Here is a 17533-nt window from a genome sequence, read left to right on the forward strand (position 1 = left end):
CTGGAATTGTAATATATGGCTGCTGTAAAGCTCTCCTAATAACCGTTCTACTACTGTTTACTATTTTATAAGCCTCTATACTGCACTACTACTATACTATTTTACTCTACTATTCTAAAGAGGAAATAGTAGGTACCTATAAGTAGTACTATTTCCTCATAGAACTTGTCAAGCATGTAGTGTAACGAACATAGCCTACATACAACATAGGGACCTTAAAAAAAAAAAAAAAAAAAAAAAAAAAAAAAAAAAAAAAAAAAAAAAAAAAAAAAAAAAAAAAAAAAAAAAAAAAAAAAAAAAAATTGAAAAAAAAAAAAAAAAAAAAAAAAAAAAAAAAAAAATTATGTATATAATTTTTTTTTTATCAATGTAAGTCAGTCAGTCTAGTCGGTGCATGAGAAATTCGGTTTTTATTTAGGTTTCCATACGGCCGCCAGTCAATGTAGTCTATCGAGGAAAACTGTCTCTAGTCGGTTGGAGCCTGCGGACCAGACGGTCGCGGGAGTTAGAATCAAAATCAAACACTTGACATTAGTTTTCTCTACTGCGTTGGGCCACAGTTCGAACACTTATGTGAAAGAACAAATTCCCTTATCATTGCAAGGGGTGGTCCGCGAGGGCTGAGCAATTAACTGGTGGTCGACCATATGGCTTCTTGTGTGTGAGTGTAATGGAAGTGCGAGCACTTAACGTTCGTAGACTCTAACACGCTGACGAGGACCATAGTGGTAGACACCTATAATGAGTAGAGGCGAGGCGGGACATGCGCGCACTAAGGTGCGTGCAGCCTAGCGCTCGTGTGGTGGAAATATTTGTGGAAATGGGTGCTTGCATTAAGTGCTCTTATGGAGGAAGACATAGTCTTCAATTAAACAGGTCTGTGAAACTATAATGAGTAGAGGCGAGGCGGGACATGCGCGCACTAAGGTGCGTGCAGTCTAGCGCTCGTGTGGTGGAAATATTTGTGGAAATGGGTGCTTGCATTAAGTGTTCTTATAGAGGACATAGTCTTCATTTAAACAGGTCTGTGGAATTATAAAATAGTTGAATGATATGGAGGTGAGGTTGTCTAAGACGGTAGACGTGCTTGTCGGTGGCACTTTGCACTATGTCTATCGCTATTTTTTCCCTAAGGTGCAACTAGTTGAATGATATGGAGGTGAGGTTGTCTAAGACGGTAGACGTGCTTGTCGGTGACACCTTGCACTATGTCTATCGCTGTTTCACTAAAGGAGAATAATTGGAAGAAAGGAACGACCAAGCGGTCAATGTCCTAATGCCGAATCAGTGTTGCGCGTGTTGGGTCCGCTGCGCCATACATTGAATGCTACCACTAAGTGGAAAAAAGGGGTAAAATACAGGGATTTACTGGCATAGCCAGAGGTTATACACTTATGTAAATACAAAGTCTCAAAGCAGGGTGCTATAAAATGAACGCAAGAGCGGGCAGGCATGCACATGATCGTACGTGCTGTCTATTAGAACACCACTATGGTAGGTGGAAACATGGGAGCATGGCTCTATTGTAAACCAAGTTTGGAATATTATAACTTGAGAGCATAGCTCTTATTACTTACAAGCCAGTTTAAATAGATGGTGCAATTATAAATATTATCCAAATATCAATATTTCGTTGGAAAGCGCGTGCGGCATCGCTTCGACCCCATCGGTCGGAACGGTGTGTGTGCTCGCAAATGGTTACGTAATAACGTCCGGATTGTGGATTGAGTAATAACTCAACCGACGTTATAAAAATAGATAATATAATCTATCTAATTAAACTTATGTGCTGGACGACACATAAGATTTATACTCAAGTAAGAAAATTTGAGAATGGGACCACTTTAAGTACAAGGATACTTTTCTTATGTTATAGGGGCGATATTTCTAAAGTCTAAAAGCGATTCATGATTGATCTGGTAATGTGGCCGCTTAGGCGAGGTGAACCGCGCGTCCTTTAGGATACTCGGTAAATCCTTGCTTGAGCTGGCAGACGGAGTTGTACTCTGTGTTTACTTTCGATCTATTTGCTGGTATACGTTGGAGTGCGTTGGAAGATGATTATGCGAAGGAGAACCCTAGTGCCATTAATGGCGCCACTTGGCGCTTTGTGAATCCTTTGCTGAGCTGATTCTAGCATACTTTAATAACTACCGATCACAGAGGGCAGGTAATACTGCTGTTCTGTTTGTACTCTGACATTCGTTGGAATACTTAACCGCCTTATGGTGGTTAGTGAATACACGCATAATACATAAAGCAACTTTAGCGTTCGAGAGCACTTTAGCGAGAGAGGAACATAGCACTCTGGTGTTTGTGCATCCTACCTAAAGGAGAGCCTAGCGCCCAGTGCTTGTGAATCTTTTACTATAGTGATTTTTAGCGTACACAAATAAGTGATGACTTATCACTTGAGACCGAGCACTCTGAGTGCTAAATTACAAGGGTATGTGTGTAAAGGGACACGTTCCTTACCTATTGGGCTACGCATGTGTCTGAACATTGAATTGAATTGACTAGAGACACCAGATAGGTCTGTTGATCTCTATGTTACCCTAATATTGCTTGGAGCGTTGCATTCTTCTGATGGCTATTTATAAATAATACATAAAGCAACTTTAGCGTTCGAGAGCACTTTAGCGAGAGAGGAACATAGCACTCTGGTGTTTGTGCATCCTACCTAAAGGAGAGCCTAGCGCCCAGTGCTTGTGAATCTTTACTATAGTGATTTCTAGCGTACACAAATAAGTGATGACTTATCACTTGAGACCGAGCACTCTGAGTGCTAAATTACAAGGGTATGTGTGTAAAGGGACACGTTCCTTACCTATTGGGCTACGCATGTGTCTAAACATTGAATTGAATTGACTAGAGACACCAGATAGGTCTGTTGATCTCTATGTTACCCTAATATTGCTTGGAGCGTTGCATTCTTCTGATGGATATTTATAAATAATACATAAGCAACTTTAGCGTTCGAGAGCACTTAAGCGAAAGAGGACCATAGCACTCTGGTGTTTGTGCATCCTGCCTAAAGGAGAGCCTAGCGCCCCAGTGCTTGTGAATCTTTTGCTAGAGAGTGATTTCTAGCGTGAGTACTTTATCACTTACAAGTAAAATACAAAAACCCAACATTAGCGTTTGAAGACACCTATGCGAGAGACGACCATAGCGCTCTGGTGTTTGTGCATCCTGCCTAAAGGAGAGCCTAGCGCCCCAGTGCTTGTGAATCTTTTGCTAGAGTGATTTCTAGCATGGACTACTTTATCACTTACAAGTAAAAATAATAAAATGCAACATACCTTCACACAATGGATTGAGGTCAGGCCTGCGATTATAACTTGCTTCGGCGGTATCGTAGTGCAAGCCGCTCATCCTTGAGATCTCTAAGATCATTACACTCATTCACACACAAAGGATTGAGGTTAGGCCTGCGTTTATAGCTCGCTTCGGCGGTATCGTAGAGTAAGCCACTCATCCTTTAGATCTCTAAGAGATCGATATACCTACACCATACCACACTACACAAACCATTTACAGTGGAACACGCCACTATAAAGTATGCTTGCATGCGCCGTGCTATCTCATGAGAGGAACGCACCTCTCCTAACAGTATGCTTGCATACATTGCGCTATCCCTTGAATGATGACGCGTAGTGGGGGGGGGAGCTCGTGTTCGTTGGTATTTTATGTTCTTAATGTGATAGGATACCAAGGGAAGGCAGAAGCTCACCGTTGAAGGCGCGGCGGAGCTTTCAACCATCATTCACTCCTAACCCCTTTTACACGAACTGGAGTGAATGGTGCCATTACACAGGGCTTCTTCTTCCTACAGTAGGAGGAAGAGCTTACATTTAGGTTTACACACGTTGAGTATGGGTACTAATATTATTACACTTCTTTTAATACGTCTCAATTGCTGAACCCACATCTTAAACCCCAATGGTTTAAATTCTATACCCGAACACGGTAGACATTTGGTATTCAATACGCGAACAACTGAATGATCGACCAGACAACTCCTATACACGAACGCACGTTCCAAAATAATGTGTTAATTTCTATGCGTGAATACATACCTTCAAAGCCCGAACACCTACAGTCATTTGAGCATTCAATACGTGAATGCCCACTTCCTCAGCTCATACCCCGTAAGGTCCGTTAGGTCTGATGAACTCACTATTTCTGATACTCTAAACGTCCTTGGGTTATTGCGTTCACAACATGTTAAAAGGTTTCTACTGTTAGATGATACGCGTGCCACTAAAAGATATGAAATAGGAAGCGTATTCTTTAGGTAGATCAGTATATGAGGTAGGGTAAATTCATTAGGTAGGCCTCGGTAAAGTTACAGTAGGTACTGGGTATATTTTAAGCTTAATTTTATTTTACTACCAGCCGAAACCCCAGACGAGCCGGAAAGCCAAACTAAACGAAATGCCAAACCAACCTAAACGCCAATGCAACTGAAATGCTAAACTAGCCTACCTTCCAAACCACCAGCATAAGCGCAAAACCAGCCTAAACGTTGATCCATCCCAAAAGTTCCACATCAGTCTAAACGCCAATTCAGCCTAAATGCCAACGAAGCGCCAAACTAGCCTACCTTATAAATTACCAATGGTGATTCACCAGCATTAACGCTAAACCGCCTAAACGTCTATCCATCCAAAAACTCCACATCAGCCTAAACGCCAAATCAGTCTAAACGCCTATTCAACCTAAATGCTAAACTAGCCAACCTTCCAAACCACCAGTTTAATGCCAAACTAGTATAAACGTCGATACATCCAAAATCTCCACATTAGCCTAAACGCCAAATCATCCTAAACGTGAATCTAACTGAAATGCTCAGCTAGCCTTCCTTCCAAACCATCAGCATAAACGCCAAACCAGTCTAAACGTTGATCCATCCTAAAACATCCACATCAGCCTAAACGCCAATCCAACCGAAACGCTAAACTAGCTTACCTTCTAAACCACCGACTTACACGCCAAACCAGCCTAAACGTCGATCCATCCAAATCTACACATCAGCCTAATCGCCAATCCAACTGAAATGCTTAACTAGCCTACCTTTCAAAGCACCAGCATAAACGCCAAATCAGCCTAAACGTCCATCCATCCAAAAACCACATCAGCCCAAGCGCTATATCAGTTTCAATGCCTAATAGGCCTAAACGCCAAATAAGCCTAAGCGCCAAATTGGCTGCAAATCCAAACACCTACCTTATCAAACTACACATCATCTTCATTATACTATTAAGAGCATTATTATTATAGATACTAGAACCTAGTTCCCTTCCAAAACACCAGCATAATCGTCAAACCAGCCGTCAAAGGATATGATACCACAAAAATACGCGAAAAAAATAAAAAAAAATATCCTACATTTTGTTAAAGCTCACGATATATTGCAAATAAAACATCTGATTGTCGCTGGAGGTAATCGAACGTTGCGTAAGTATGCCATTCGGAATCAATGGCACGTCTTAGGTGGGGCATTGACACCAGTTTTGAACGCTATAATACATTGCGGGTTTGAAAAATACTAAGCCACTAAAACTACAAAATGAGGCAAATGGTTGTTGGTATTGCTTTGTGTTTAGATAGTATAACAATAACTAGTTTTTGCTAGCGTTCTGGTAACACCCCGTATACACGCGGACGAAGTTGCGAACATCATCTAGTAACTAGTTGATGTCCAACTTCGTCCGCGTGTCTTCGGTTATCAATTCCCGGGAAGCAAGCTGTCTAAAGTAAAACAAAATTGACAACCCAGATACCCTGTGCAGATGTGCATTGGCGGTGAGGGCGCCGGATAGGAATGTCCATTCATGCAGAAGTCTGCCCCTTTTTCATCTGGCAACGACACGAATAAATTTTGCAGAAAATGCGCCAGCCCTAAGAGCACTCACCTTGATCAATGGTCTGACTGCTCAGCACCAACAATTGGATGTTTTTAATATTAGTATACGTGAATTCAATAAACTATGTACATATGTGTAACTTCTGACTTGGTATGCGATTTGGCGTTGCTGTAAGCATACCGTGGATATTCTTTTTCTTTTTCTAAGTATATATAAAAACGAGTCGCTGAATGTGTTGCTAAGCGCAAATTTCGAGAACAGCTGAACCGATTTCGCTGAATCTTTTTTTATAATACTTATTTTATATGTTCTAACGCAGACAAAAATTTAAAAAATTGCGTGAAAAAGTCTACAACACTTTTCTATATTCCCATACAAAAGATTCATAATAATAATTAAAAGTCAATTTGAACTTTAATACCATATCATAAAGTTTAAGTGTTAGTGGAGGGGTTCATGGAAGGCAAAAGTCTAAAATAACACTTTTCTATTAAATAATCGACTGTTAGGCGGTACGAAGTTCGCCGGTTCAGATAGTTGTTTAATAAATCAATAAAATCGATAAATCTCTGTACTTCCCAAATTTCAAAATCGTTTTAACGAATGGGCCGTGAAAAGCTAGCAGACAGAAACGAAAGATTAGGCACACTTTCCCATTTATAAAATTAGTATGGATAAAATTACTAGTAGTTAGATTTAAACTAGCTGATGCCAGCGACTTGATCCGTGTGGATTTATATATTTAAAATTGAATGGGAACTCTTGAATTTTCCAAGTTAAAAAGTAGGCTATCTCACTTTCCAGATCTTTAACTATATCCATGCAATAAAATCTTGCCGATCAGTTGATCCTTTGCGGCTTGATTGAAGGACAAACGATCAAACAAACACACATTCGCATTTATGTATAATAATATTGTCGATCATTTGTGAACATTGTTAAAAGTTATAAATTAAATAATCGACATAACACCTTATCAGTAGGTACTAATTCTATGTCGATGCTTTATTTTAACTTTATCCATAATTGATTTAACTACAAGTTCTCGTAGATATTTTAATGGCGCAGTGGTAAGCGCTGTGGTCTTATTAGTGGGAGGTCCCAGGTTAGATTCCCGGCAGGGGTTTGGAATTTTAAAATTTCTAGTCTTGTCTGGTGGGAGGCCGTGCCGCCAAGTGATTTAGCGTTCCGGTACGATGCCGTGTAGAAACTAAAGTGGTATGGGTTTAATAAAAACTGCCCTACTCCTTCCAGCTTAGTCCGATTCCATCTTATATTGCATCATTACTTACCACCAGGTGAAATTGCAGTCAAGGGCTAGCTTGTATCTGAATTTAAAAAAATATATACAGATTCATCGTTTTCACGAATGAATTGAAATGTATAAAATATAAATTGATCCATATTAAACGGAATGGATATAAAACAATAGGTATAACTACTCGAGTCAAGTGCAATACGCAGTATCGGTATAACAATGTATAGATATGATGTTGCTATTTATGTCAGCAATCACAAGTACCTACTGATCTGCGAGCTTCCAACGTTTTCAACGAATCTTACAAATGGAAATATCTACTCAAGGTTCCTGGTAGTACTTATGATATTGTTGGAATTGATTTTATAGGTAAATCTATATATAAAAGTAAAAGCTGACTGACTGACTGATCTATCAACGCACAGCTCAAACCGGGCTAAAATTGCCATGCAGATAGCTATTATGACGTAGATTTTTTGAAAATACAACCCCTAAGAGCGATCGCGCACTCATCCGATCCGAATCCGTGAAAATACGTATATAAAAAATATCATATGTCATAAGCTTCTATACAAATAGTTTTATGACTACTTCGGAACGCATTTTCAAGGACTCGGATCGGATGAGTGCGTAGCCGCCGTAAGAGGGAAAAATAGGGGTTTGAAATTTGTGTAGTCCACGCGAACGAAGTTGCGAGGATAAGCTAGTTATTATTTAACTTTTTAAATAGCTTAAATGGTTTCAGAGTAGTAGCAAAATATGTCTTAGTAATTCCGATTACACAATAGCACATACTCATATCACAGAATATTAGATAAGTATACCTACGTACCTTTACAAATTATGTGATGCTACGGATTTCATCCTCATTAATTTACCTGCATCTCTGGAACGGTTCGGATTTCGTACGCTCTAGTGAGCATTATGATGCACCGCAGAATAAAGCTGGTTGCATACCTGTCCCAAGAGCCGTAAGAACCGAACGCAAAGCACTTACAATAATGCTTTCCCAACCATCGCGCCAGCCATTGTCAACGGAGACTAGTGAACTACACACGAATAGCACAGAATACTTAATAGTACCTTCTAGGGACAAAAAAATCACTCCGCAAAGACCTTTAAATAAATAGCGACTATTGTTACGACGTAAGAAAATGCATTTCAGATTAAATAGCGCTGTGGTAAATAAAAGCCTCTCTCAAGAGATTTCGCCCCTTCGACGAAATCCGCCGAATGGGCGCGCCCGCTGTTGATATCCCGAGAAACGTCTCGGGATACTTGTCCAAGTGAGTCCGACCTGCATAGTGCTAAAGTGTGTGCGCCAGCACAGGTGCATTCTCTTTTCCTACAATCTGATGGCAATGCAATGCGAGACGATCAGAGGCAGATCAGGCACAAAACCAATGACCTTAGGTGTTCTTCGAGGCACAGGCAGTGAGTGTCACACCGCCAGCTTATCGGGCTGCTTTTGAGAACTTCTTAATAAAAAAATCCAATATCTTTTATTATATTCATAGGTACATAATATATCATATATCATCCGCAGTCCTATAAGCTAGCCACTAAATTAACGAGGCAGTTAAAATGCAAAATACAAATTATGTCATCTGAGGACATCGCTTCAGATACCAACTCGTACTGTTACATAATTCGCATTTTTCAGTACCTACTCAGAATTGCGTTCAGTTCGGTTCTTATCATGTTTATCATGTTTTTTCTGAGTGTGCACTCAGCTTAAGCCAATATGGGTTATATTCGAATCGCTAGAGCCCGGTTACAGTTTTAAGGTGGTGCTTTATGTAAGCTAAAAGTTTGTAATATGATTCCTCTATTCTACGATTCTTCTTAAAATTTAACTACGAAAGTCGGCTTTTGATCTTGGAACTTGAAGTTATTTATCTAAGCAGTATGCACTTAACATACTATTGCACGAGATCATGACGTACTTATTGGAAAATGAACGATTCATTCATTCATTTATGGTATTCGTTTTCCCCGCCAATCACAATATTGAGGCCTTCAAAAGAAGAGTGCATAAGCATATTTTAGGCAAGACCTGAGGATACATCATCTGTCATCCTATCACGTAGCATCTACTATTTGTTATTAAGTTAAATAAGTAAGATGAAAAACGTTATACAATGAACCAAATGCTTAATTTGCTATAATCAGCTGAAACAACGGGTATTATAGTAAATTAAGCTTTTGGTTCATTGTATATCATGGACTTCCGTAAAGTAACGCCTGCTTCTATACAACATTGAAAAACGCAAAACGTGGGGCGCACTTCTTCTTCCTGCGTCGCTCCCTCAATTTTGAGGATCGTGGCTCCCTTTTGATATAATCTTTGCTACGATGTTTTTCTATTTTCCTCTGTTTCGCGCCGCGTGGATTGCATTGCAGAAAGGTGTGTCGACCGCCTCTTTTATTTGGTCTACCCAACGGATTGACGTGATTTTTGCATGGGTATAGATAAAGACCTGGAGAGTGCCATAAGCTACTTTTTATCCCGGAAAATCAAAGAGTTCCGACGGGATTTTTAAAAACCTAATTCCACACGGACGAAGTCTCGGGCATCAGCTAGTGTGTCATAATTAACATAACAAGCGATCCGAAATACCTGGCTTAACCACTTCAAAATTGTGAACCCACCACGCACCAGCTATCAATTCTAGTTTGCCACCGACATTTTATGCAGAAGACTAACTTTCAGCTTTTACAAGCACCTATTTAAAATTCCCCACGGGCTTTCGAGTCAATAGATGTAACCGGCATTCTATAATTTCCTATAATAGGATATATAGGATATGGCTGACATTATACAGTCCCGAGAATACGTGTGTTTAAAAGGGCAGAGTTCAAAATTATTTACAACCTCAAATATAGTAGTAATTATAGTAGATAGTAGAAAACTGTTGTTGCATGGTAGTTGCACTATTTTTTAATCACGGAATTAGGAGTTAGTATCTGAGCGTCATTCGTTGAAATGGCTTGTTATTGCAAAAGAAGGTATCAAATCGTACTCGTATCGTAATGTTATCACTATCAGCATACACGTCTGAATTGATCGATTGCCGTTATCACCTCCTAAATTATCAATATCGCTGGCCATTGTCAATACCAACTGATACAGCAAATATTTTTTGACAGTTTCGTTGGATTAACATATTTGCAAACTAGCTTATGTCCACGACCTTGACGCATGGACCACACAAATTTCAAACCCCCGTTTTACCTCTTTAGGAATTAAATTTTCAAAAAACCTTTCTTAGTGCGTATCTATTTCATAATGGATATCTGCATGTCAAATTTCAGCCGGATCCGTTCAGTAGTTTGAGCTTTGATAGATCAGACAATTAGCTTTTCCTTTTATTTATAAGTTGATGGCCAGGCTATGTACCAGAATTTGTCACCATCTGTTCTGCTCCGACTGACTTCACTCGATTAGAATTTTTAAGAATCGACTTACTAGAAGCATTATAAAATGGTTACGCCGCTAAAGTACAGGAATCCTTTATGGAGGCTTTCATAATGTTATGGGTCCGATTTTTTTTTACAATTTCTGTTTCTGATACGAATCGCTAAGGTTTGGAACGCCCTTCCTCCGTCCATATTTCCTGCCACGTATAACTTGGGTGCCTTCAAGGCATATAAGCATCTTGTAGGCAAGCGCGCTCCAACTTAGACCACATCATTGTCATCAAGCGCAAGCCTATCCTAAAATAAGACATCTAATTATCTGGTTAGAAGCATTACCGAAAAAAATATAAGGAGAATTCCTTTGATGGTTATTAATTCAGTCTTCTAACAGTTTGTGTAGTTACCAAACCAATACCATCACCACATCACTATATTCATAAGTGTAAATCCCCTGCCACGTTTGTAGTAAGCGTCTAATCTCGGAACCTAATTTAGGGACTTTCATTCGGGTTTCTCCAACAGATAGGCTGTTTTATGAGAAAGGTGGGGTATATCGTCCAAGATTAACTCACAATAACAATATAAGGACTGATTTTTGATCCTTACAGATTTTAATACATTTAAAGAATATTGGCAATTGAAAAAATCGACTCACGAGTAATATAATTTTAAGAAACACTCATACATTAGTCCTTAACTTACTCTTAAATTGCTCTTAAAATCCTTGTCCTTATTTATTAAAATGCGGGTCGTTAACATTAAAATACGGTCATTTTCTTATTCATGATTCTACTTATCATATTATAAATGCAAATTGTCCTTTAATCACGTCACATTTAGAAATTGGATAAATTGTTAGAAAATATTTTTAATTGGTTACCAGATAGATACGTGAAGGTCGATATTATTCGAAATTTTTAGACAGAGAAATACTTTCCATCTCTGTAAAAATTTACTCTTTTCTAATTCAGCAATATTGTGTTAAAATTTACAATATTGCATATAGAGTTTAAATAAAAATCGTTTCAATAATCGCCATGAAATATGGACATAGTATTATGCAATCTCTACCAATAGTGGATTATTTTTAAAACATATTTTAGATTTTTTTTAAATGCCACGGAACTTCTTTATTTTTCCGGGAGATATCTAATAAACCACACAGACGATTCGCTGTCAAAGGACGTCCCGTCGGCCGGTCAGCCAAATTTAGTTAAAAATTCGTCAAACATAAAATATTCACCGTATCCCAAATACTGTGGCCAGTTGAAATGCTGAATGAAAATATTAATTTTCACTACTAGTCGCACTAGACATCTGTACCTAAATATATAAAAGCAAAAGCTGACTAACTGACTGATCTTTGAACGCACAGCTCAAACTACTGGACAGATTGGGCTGAAATTTGCATGCAGATAGATATATTATGACGTATTGAAAGGATTTTTGAAAATTCAATCCCTAAAGGGGTAAAACAGGTGTTTGAAATTTGTGTAGCCTACGCGGATGAAGTCGCGGGCATAAGCTAGTCCAAATATTTAAAATAAAATTAATCCTGACTGACTGACTGGTCTATCAACGCACAGCTCAAACTACTGGACGTATCGGGCTGAAATTTGGTATGCAGATAGCTATTATGACTTTCGCTAAGGAAGGTTTTTCGAAAATTCAACTCCTAAGGGGGTAAAACAGTAATTTGAAATTTGTATAGTCCACGAGGAAGTAGTCGCGGGCAGAAGCTAGTTACCTATATTACAAATGCGAAAGTACCTATGTTTATTTGGCGGTTTGTCCTTCAGTCACCCCGCAACGGAACAAGGATTGATTTGCTTATTTGCATGGATAAAGTTCAACACCTGGAAAGTGACATAAGCTTCTTTTTTTCGGAAAATTAAAGAGTTTCCACAAAAATTTATAAATTTAAATTCATGCGGATGAAGTCAAGACGATTGCAAAGTCAACAGTACTGTGATGAAATGAATATGAAACCATAGCAAACATCTATTTAGTAATTTAGGTACAAACAAAACAGATGCATATGAAACTGAAATAAACAAAGAAGTTTTTGCATGTTATTTTAATGGATTGCTTAAGTAGTGGCTACACAGCGTAGCGGAAATAAACTATGCAACCTGGAGTTTTGTCAGTTTTGTTACAAAAATAGAAATAGATGCTAAGTAGGAACAATACTTAATACTGACTGCCGTAGCTAGGACATAGTTTGTTTTATGTTCATTTTATGTTTGGTTTGGTAAATAAACTATACCTACTGTGAATGATATCATCAATCATCAATCAATACTTATAATAAAACTGTAACAGGTCAAATTCTGTACATTGAAGATATTTTGAAAAAAAAATTTCGAGGGCACTCTATAATCGATACTGAACCCAAACCTGTAATTTTTTCATTTTTGTCTGTCTGTCTGTCTGTATCACGGCCGCGCATCACGCTGAAACTACTGAATGGATTCCAATGAAACTTGGTACGATTTGAGGTCATACTATGAGGAAGAATATAGGATACTTTTTATCCCGAAATTCAGCATGGTTCCCGTAGGAGAGGGGATGAAAGTTAAAATGTATACTGAGTTGTAATTCATTAACGCGTAGTCCGATTTCATTCATTCTTTTTTTGTTAGAAAGGGGATATTTTAAAGATTGTTTCGTAAATATGTCAAGGTTATCGGTTTTTAACCGACTGTCAAAAAGGAGGTGGTTCTTTTTTCTACATTGATTTTTTCGAGGTTTCTGGACCGATTTGCTAATTTTTTTTTAAAATCAACAAAGAAAGTTTTCGTGGTGGTCACATAAAAAATTCTGGATTCAACTCCTTAATCCTGATGCTGCAGGGTTACTGCCCGCCTGAGTTATCAAGATTCAGAAAGTGTTCATAGTGAATTCATATTGTAGGTACCAAGCAACGACTTTATTCTCAGACTTCAAGTCCCAACTCCTCAACCCTGATGATGTAGGGTACAGCACTCCTAAACTATAATTTTTCAGTAACTGCGGATGATGCAAAATTAATTTAGGTACCTACCAAGCATAGGCTACATCATTGAACTTCGGATCCTAACTCCTCAATCCTGATGCTGCAAAGTACTAAAGTCCTAAATCGTGGGGATTTTAGAATTACTGATAGTGAATTGATATTTTAGGTATCAAGCAACGGCTTCACGATGACACTCCCAGTCCGAAATACTCCACCCGAGCGAAGCCGGGGCGGGTCAGCTAGTTTTGAATAAATTGATTTATTTGTTTCCACACTAGCTTATTCCCGCGACTTAGTCCGCGTGTACTGCACAAATTTCAAACCCCAATTTTATTACATACACTTTGTCTCATAAGAGTCACCGTTTCTGAGATATTACGATTCAAATAGTTGAAAATGACGTTTTCTTCATAATTTGCAAAAGTACCCCGCATTTAAACATCACTGGAGCTATAATAAAAGAGAAAGTATTTGCATATTGGTCTGTTTATCTAGAACATACAACAAAAAATTTAGGAGAATATAAATAATCACACTAATATTATAAAAGCGAAAATTTGTTAAAACTTACTACTTAAAATTACGGAACGGATTTGGTTGGAATTTAAAATGGTGATAGATTATACCCTGGATTTATACATGGGCTATTTTTTATCGCGGAAAATAAAAGAGTTTCCACGGGATTTCGAAAAACCTATATCCACGAGATCGATGTCTCGGGCATCAGCTAGTAATTGTATAAAGCAAACACGCCCACATATACCTGCTCTTTTTTAAGGTCAGTTAGACGAATATTAGACTCCACCCTGAGCCTAGTATTCGTCTAATAGACCTTAGAAAAAGAGCATATATGTGGGCGTGTTTGCTTTATAAAATTACTAGCTGATGCCCGAGACATCCTTTCTTGGGATATAGGTTTTTTAAAATTCCGTGAGACCGCTTTAATTTTTCCGGGATAATCGTAGCCTATGTATTAATGCAGGGTGTAATCGATAGAACTGTGACGCAGTGTTTACACTAGTGCAGTTCTATCGTTTTTTTTGTTTACACATATTTCGCTGATATTTTATTAATATTGTTTTTGTCAACATTTCTGTATAATTACCTAAGTGATTAATAAATAACTTTCAACTTTAAATGTAACCTTGAATGTCTAACTTGTCTGGACTACTAGTAGAACGTTTTTGTTCTTAGCCTTTCTATCATTTAATTGAACGGCTACGTAGAACTCGCGGAGAGCGGCTCGGCTCGCTTTACTGCACAAATGATCCCACTGTATGTTATTACGTTCAAATGAAACATGTTCGTCGCCAAGTTAAGGTTTCATTTAAAAAGAAATATTGTCCCCTAATCCGGTATTCTCATTGTAGGTGGAATGTTATACCTATTACATTAAACTAGCTTACGCTCGCGACTTCGTCAGCGTGGACTACACAAATTTCAAACCCCTATTTCACCCCCTCTGGGGTTGAATTTTCAAAAATCCTTTCTTAGCGGATACCTACGTCATAGTAGCTATCTGCATGCTAAATTTCAGCCCGATCCGTCCGGTAGTTTGAGCTGTGCGTTGATAGATCAGTCAGTCAGTCAGTCACCTTTTCCTTTTATATATTTAGATGTCTTTGAATTGGAAACAATCATGAATCAACATTCGTATGTAATGTAAATGTAATCTGTTGTCGCAGGCGGGTGCAGACACATGGGTGGTGGCAGAGCACACGGCCAGCGGCGCCGGGGAGATCTCCGTGACCAAGGGGCAGCAGGTGGAAGTGCTGGAGGCTTGGGCCGCGCGGCCGGACTGGTGGCTGGTGCGCGTGCCCGGCGAGCCGCCGCAGGAAGGCGCCGTGCCCGCGACCGTGCTCAAACCGCAGCCCCAGCAGAAAACGTCGCCCTCAAGGCGACCCCTCAGCCAACCGTCCGATGATACTACAGGTATATGAATATTATCCTTCGCCATTACCCAAGAAAACACCTAAGTATAAACAATGGAAGTGTCTAGACGGCCGCAATCGGTCGTCTAATTAAAAAATATTATTCGGCCACAAGAGAAATTATTAGTTTTTAAAATTTGTTTGCTTGGTGTAAGCTGAAAAAGTTCAATTTTCAATAAGTGTCAATATGCTTTCGGTTACCGGAACACTCGTAACTTAGTACCTAGCCCTGAACGAAATCTTATCGCCGTCACTCTTGTCTTGTCGGTCCTACCCTAGAGTATATTTGTAAAGCATGAAGCCAGGAGTTTTCGGAAAAGGTCCTAAATAAAGCGTGCTTACGAGGCTGAGTGGAGCAAGCCGGCGACCTCCGTAGCGTAACGAACCCTAACGTAGTGAAGCGAACAGTATATTTAGTCGTTTCATTCTAATAAAGTGCGCGTTTCTTTAAAGAGGAAACACTAAAATCTTTACACTACTAAATGCTGTCCGCGACTTCGTCCGCGTGTATTTAGATTTCTAAAAAATAAACCTATCTTACATCCTATATCCGTCTCCGGGAGACAAGCTATCTCTTTATCAAATTGATGCTGCAACGTAATCGTCGTGGATTTAGGTATTTTACCAATATTGTGTCAAAATCGGTCAAACGAATGATCCTTTAAAAGCTAGCTGACGAACAGATTGACAACTTCGCATTTATAATAAAATTGGTATGGATTTACGGAACGAAAAAAGATTTATGTAGCTAATAACTTTAGTACAGAAGTAGGTAGGTATGTCTTTTGTAATAAAAAAACAACATAAAAGACAAACAATAATGACTAAATGAGTTTAAAAAAATCTCTTTGTTGACAACCCTGCGTATCGACAAAATGGTGTTCATGACTTAGGAACAGGAAACACTGCAAAGCAATATAGGCTCTCGTGGCCAGTCACAAAGTTCAATTTAGCTGGCGTTTGTGTATTATTTAGTTAATATAATAATTTATGTAACGCAAGTTATAATAATGTTGGCATTTAGTCGACATCAAAGAATTCACTTATTATACAGGGTGGCCGGGGATGTGACGTCTAAAAGAAAAATTTAAATACCTTATATTAAGGGGTATCCAAATCAGACATATGTATGATCAGCGATTTTTAGTAGTTTAGGAGATATGAATTTTTTAATGATTTTTTCATAATTTTCATCCATCTCTTTCTGTAGAACGTTTTTGGACATGTTTTTTTGTGGTAATTAGTAAACATAAACTCAACTATTGCCTCAAAAATTACAGTTTACCTAGGCATTATGAAACATGACTAAAATTTGATCGAAAGTTCAAAATTATTGTTCAAGCAGTAATCACAAAACTTCACGACTTGAAAAAAATGGCGCTAATGTTATCTGGTATTTTCAAAAACTTTTATGAACTTACCTCTTTAAAAATTATTTAAAAAACCCTTACCTCAATAGGGGTTTATTTGATGTAAATGATCTCCAAAGTAAATGAGTGACTTTTTAAATTCAAATATTTCACATAAAATTTTCTTCAAATTATGAAAAATTCACAAATAGTTAAAATGTACTTCACTAATTTAACAGTTTTTAGGGTTCTGTATCAGAAGGGTTCCAATGGGACCCTATTACTAAACCTCCGCTGTCCGTTCGTGCATCCGTCCGTCTGTCAGTCAGCTGGCTGTATATCTTGAACCGTAATAGGTAGAGACTTGAAATTTTCACGTACTATACGAGTTATTAATTAAAAACGTTTGCAAATACCATTGCTGGTACCTACCGATGGGCGTGCCTACTGCTCAGGTCAGCAGGGCGGTCGCTTGTAGTTCTCCCGCCCACTGATTTACCTGCCTTTTCTCTCGTAAACGCATCCTAGTGCACTTAAGGCACGCCTCTCGAGCAGGAACCGTGTTGCCATCGGGCGGATGCACAGTACGCAGCTAGCGTTCAGTGCGTAAGGTTTAAAGACTGATTTTGTATTAACATCTACACTTTTAAACACTTTTTGAAAGTTTTTTGAAATCATTATCAATTAAAAAGTGTTCATTTTTAAAATGT

At 38.5% G+C, this 17533-nt stretch overlaps 1 protein-coding gene across 6 annotated transcripts in view; it reads left to right on the top strand.

Annotated features, from left to right (window-relative positions):
• The window catches only part of trio (trio Rho guanine nucleotide exchange factor), a 145923-nt gene that overhangs the window by 66262 nt on the left and 62128 nt on the right, over positions 1 to 17533 (top strand). For all 6 annotated transcript variants that reach the window (XM_069509008.1, XM_069509012.1, XM_069509011.1 and 3 more), the window contains one exon: positions 15229 to 15475. In XM_069509008.1, coding sequence (XP_069365109.1) covers positions 15229 to 15475 — 247 coding nt within the window. The remainder of the gene's footprint in view (positions 1 to 15228; positions 15476 to 17533) is intronic.

Source organism: Maniola hyperantus, chromosome Z (assembly GCF_902806685.2).
Source record: "Maniola hyperantus chromosome Z, iAphHyp1.2, whole genome shotgun sequence".
NCBI lineage: Eukaryota > Metazoa > Arthropoda > Insecta > Lepidoptera > Nymphalidae > Maniola > Maniola hyperantus.